This window comes from Lactuca saligna, chromosome 5 (genome assembly GCF_052625555.1).
Source record: "Lactuca saligna cultivar CGN05327 chromosome 5, ASM5262555v1, whole genome shotgun sequence".
In the NCBI taxonomy this organism is placed as follows: Eukaryota; Viridiplantae; Streptophyta; class Magnoliopsida; order Asterales; family Asteraceae; genus Lactuca; species Lactuca saligna.
Window position 1 is genome coordinate 173,461,472 of NC_136421.1, and position 4,877 is coordinate 173,466,348.

General features: G+C 31.7%; 1 protein-coding gene across 1 annotated transcript; it reads right to left on the reverse strand.

Moving 5' to 3' along the window:
• Nucleotides 1–2,477: 2,477 nt before the first annotated feature.
• On the reverse strand, nt 2,478–4,543 carry LOC144997428 (protein LOL2-like). The gene is made up of 6 exons (XM_078957339.1): nt 4,404–4,543; nt 4,042–4,157; nt 3,417–3,527; nt 3,212–3,324; nt 3,048–3,131; nt 2,478–2,878 (listed from the first exon to the last, which is right to left on the reverse strand). The coding sequence occupies exons 2-6, from the start codon at nt 4,151–4,153 to the stop codon at nt 2,753–2,755; spliced, it is 546 nt and encodes a 181-aa protein (XP_078813465.1). The 5' UTR covers nt 4,154–4,157; nt 4,404–4,543; the 3' UTR covers nt 2,478–2,752.
• Nucleotides 4,544–4,877: the final 334 nt, after the last annotated feature.

Sequence of the window (4,877 nt, forward strand, 5' to 3'; positions counted from 1 at the left end):
TAACTTCTTCATACGAAGTCGGATTTCAGAGTTCTTTGTATGTACGGAATCTTTTTCATATTATTTATCATAAATAATCTTCTATCAAAAATCATTTTTGTCACTTATTATTTATTATATGTATAACCCAAATCTACGGGTGTTACATGAATGGATGCGTTACATGTGGAAGTATGCGTGTGACAAAAAACGGCTTTCCAAATTTCATATATCCCACATACGAAATATGTTATCGACGTTTCTTATATCTACTCAAAGGTATTGACGTGTACTACAACTTTCCTTTACGTTGTTCTGGCTGATTCCAACTTCTATTTTTAGCCTATATTTTATATCGGTAATGATTTTATAAAAATCATAACGCTCTCATACGGGTTCCGTTTTCGATGTTCTTTGTTTCAAAAAATTTATATCAAGGAGTATTACGATTTTCCTTTTGGTGACTTTAGCTAAAAGTCAATTGTTCTCTTCGTAACTTTTTACGTTGCAACTTTTTGTGCGCGGTTGATTTTTATATTTTAGAAAATCATATTTCCTCTATACGAAATCGAATTTTCACAAATTTTATATTTTCGGAATCATGTCGACGTGTACTTTCAAAATATGCTATCCAATTCGTAGGGTGTTACGACTTTTTGTGCTCCTTGTTCTTGGCTTTACTGCCTAATTGACAACGTTTTTACGAGTATGTAGTTACGAAATTGTTTGTCTTTTTTAACATGACATAAATGTTACAACCTTATTCTATTACATTTATTTATGTCACTATTCATATTGGCGTGTGGTGACACATTTTCCTCGGTTGCCACAATGTGGCATATGGTTTATGAGAAAACAGGAGTAGAGACTGCATCGGCCCAAAATGTTTTTAGAACGACCATTTGAAAGTGTTCGAGCTAATTCAAGAAGGTGACGATTTTTTTTTTTTGGTTTAACAACTCCATTTTGGGCAGGTGTATCAACACAAACGATTCATGAAGAATACCTTGTTGAAGCATGTATGACCGAAAGGTTTCACAGGTATATTCTTTTGCATTATCACTAAGCAAAATTTTCATGAAGATACTAAATTATGTTTTAATCTCAGCAACAAATGAACAAAAATGGGTGAATACCTCTAGCGATTTTCATAAAATATTACCAAGTAATACCAAAATAATCATCCACAAGTCACAAAATATTTGAACCCGGTTTTAGAAGTAATGGGACAAGGAACCCATACATCAAAGTGAACTAATTCAAATGGGGATGCAACTCGTTTATTAGCTTTAGGGTTCAAACGAACACGTTGATGTTTAACAAACTGACACGGCTTAAAATTTAGGGATGACAAATGACTAAATTGGGGATATAATTTCTTAAGAGATGGATGACCAAAAAAGCAATGTAATTCAAATGGAGATAACGACATCAATCCTAGTAGGGATTCCCGTACCTCGGGTTCGAATACATAAAGTCTACCAGATTCTCGTCCTCTACCAATTATTTGCTTTGTTGAAAGATCTTGAAAACAACAATAATTAGGGAAAACACAACACTACAGTTCAATCCACAAGTAATTTTACTGACTGATAGTAAATTAAACGAGAAATTAAGGAGTCTTAAAACAAAAGATAATGAAATAAATGGGGCAAGATCAATAGTGCCAGGTCTTAGAACTTAAAGGGGTATACCCATTGACAATTGTACCTTAGGATGTAGATGTATGAGTATAAGAATCATACAAGAGATGATGGGTACATTTCATATGATTTGAAGCACCTAAATCGATGACCCATTAATCTTAAAAAGAGGCAACAGGCGAATGTGAATTTTTGTATCCTAAAAATTGAGCATACTCTCCCACAATATATAGTAACAGTCTTAGAACCAAAACCAAAAGTAAAAACGGAAGCATGAATTCCAAGTGTAATATCAAAACCAGAAACATAAATTTTTTACCATTTATAGTCATTTTCAAATCACTCCCAGGATTAGGTCAGCATTCTACACAATGTCAGCAAAAGAAACAATGTATTTACAGGGTGCCCAAATCAAAAAAACTCGTAAATGACACTCACATTATGCCCTAATTAGAAAACTCAAAAGCGACACAATACCAAAAACTTGATGAATAGTACTCGTTGAACAATGTCGATGAACAATCCTTGTGAATAATGTCAATGAACAATATCTCAAAAAATACCATGCTTATCGCAAAACATATTCCAACCCCTAAACCTGGGCTCTGATACCATGTAAACTAAAAAGAGATTGAAGGTGAAAATACTAGACTGATTATTCATCTTTAAAAAGGAAACGTATAAAACTCCATATAAAGGTAAGAACCCTAATTATAGAAAACCCTATAGACCCATAAGCTAACTATGCCAAAACTAATACATACAATATTTACATTCTAACACATATAATCTATGAAGCATTGTCTACACCACAATCACAACATTTTAGTGAAAAATGGTAGTAAAAGTTGAAAATACTCAAAAACAACAAAAACCACATATTCCATAACTTTCAAGCAATTCCAAACCAACAACCATATAATAAGCACAATTGTGGGGCTAAATGATCACAAATTAATAAACATGTGCCCTATGTCCTCTTCCTAACCAAAACACCACATCAAATCTCAATTCTTTTAAATAATCTAAAATACAATAAAGTCAAAATAATGACCATTTTCCTTTTCTTCTATTTCTATACACATTACTACATCCTTAAAAGCAACCATTTTCATTCAAGGATCCATTTCTCACTTTATCGTCTTCTTCTTATCGGTAGTTACCCCAACAACAACATTGCTTACCAATTTTCCACTCTCATCAACAGACATCGGATTTTCAACTACTACAGTTTGATTATGAGAGTGAGGTGTTGCCTACACAAAAGAAATAGCAACGTACTTTCATTTACTATAATATCCATGATTGGAAAATTGGAAGATAAAGAGATCTAATTACAAAAAAGGATAAATGAAAATATATTTATATATGAAAGTAAATTGTTATATCTTGCTTTTAACCCTACAAAAAGAGCTTGAAACTCACTGTTGAAACAGGTGTCATTGATCCTGATGTTGTAGTTCCATTAGGTCTCATAGGAACAGGAACAGGAACCCTTCCATTGCTCATCTGTATTAAAAAGAATTGTTTATATATATAATATAAAAGTAAAATATAAGAGTAATTTACATTTGTTTTGTTGAACTCACATTGACATTTGTAATGTAGTGACAAACTGCACATTTAACAGATGGAGCACCAAATGGATACATTAATGTTGTTCTACAATTGCCACAATTTACTTGAGCAAGCTGATTAGAAACTGCAAAAAATAAAAATAAATAATAATAATAAGTGAATAAAGAAAGGCATGGAAGAGTGTTTTTATTATTTAAATATGATTTATAAGTATACCTGGTGCAAGATTAACAGTATGACAACAGGAACATCTCACACTTGTAGCACCACGTGTGTACATTAGCAATGTTCGACAACCTCCACAAATAAGTTGATCCATTTCTATCCCTGAAAAGGTTTTATTTAAAACCAGTTTCAGCTGATTCAAGTAAAATCCAAGAACCCACTAGAAGATGCCTTATGAAGAAGAAGAAGAAGAAGAAGAAGAAGATGATGCTCGAAATCACCAAAATTGTAACAAAGGCGTAAGCACAAAAAGAAAAACTTCTGGTGTTGATTTAAAGCTTATGGCACAAGTTATATAAATAAATTTATATGATTAAATTAACCCGACAATCTTAACGTTTATCCTTCAAAATCCGTGTTCATTTCGTGTGTCTTATGATATACGAGTTCTTCTTCTACGTTTCTATCTCCTTCTATAGTTGTTTACGCGTCCTTTGACTGATGTAGCAGACGTTGACTTTTTACAGAAACAACTTGTTGATTACGTTTAATTGTTGAATTAGTCATGTAGTATTAGAAAAAAGAAAAACAAAAAGTAACAGTTTTAATTTGTCGTAATTTGTAAATTTTGGTTCGATCGTGTCTCAAATAAATTCAGTTATTCGATAAATCTTACCAGGAGGAGGAACCGAGGTAACGGCATTACACAGGGCACAGCACACATTAGAAGCTCCTCTAGGGTAAAGCAAAATGCTTCTACAACCACTGCATACGATTTGACTCTGCATATTTCTGTGAAATTCAGCGAGTACAAAATTAGGCTGAGTTTTTGCCTAAAAATAGAAACTAGAAATCAACTTTTTTGATCTTCATGAATCATGAATTCATCCATGGATTCTTTGTTCATACAGATTAAATAAAATTCTCAAAATCCGACACAAGCAAGCGCACCGATTGCAGTAACTGAATCAAATTTAGTAATTGTTCAATACTCTCGAAATTATTGATTAGATGATATTGGATAAAAGTGAAAATTACCTGGTTAGATGAGGAGATCTAGAGGAGAATGGTTTGATGGACTACTTTGACTTTCTGTGTAGAGAATTTACTGGCCATGGAAGAGCATCGATCATCGCGATGAAAAGGGAGCAAGAGAGGGATTTGTGTTTGTGGACAAAAAGAGCATTTTATAAATAATCAAATTAAGATATTTTAGGTTTAATTTTCTTAAATACTAGATAGCTTTTGTCCGGTAAAATTCTTTTTTTCTTCATTGAAAAAGAAGTTTATTTGATTTTTGTAGTCATGAAATTTATTCAAACTTCTTTAAATGTTATGCTTGAAAATCTATAAGAATCATCTAGAAAAATATTTAGCAGGGTAATTATTTGTTTGTATTTACGTAATATATATATATATATATATATATATATATATATATATATATATATATATATATATATATATATATATATATATATATATATATATAAAGAGAGAGAGAGAAAGAAA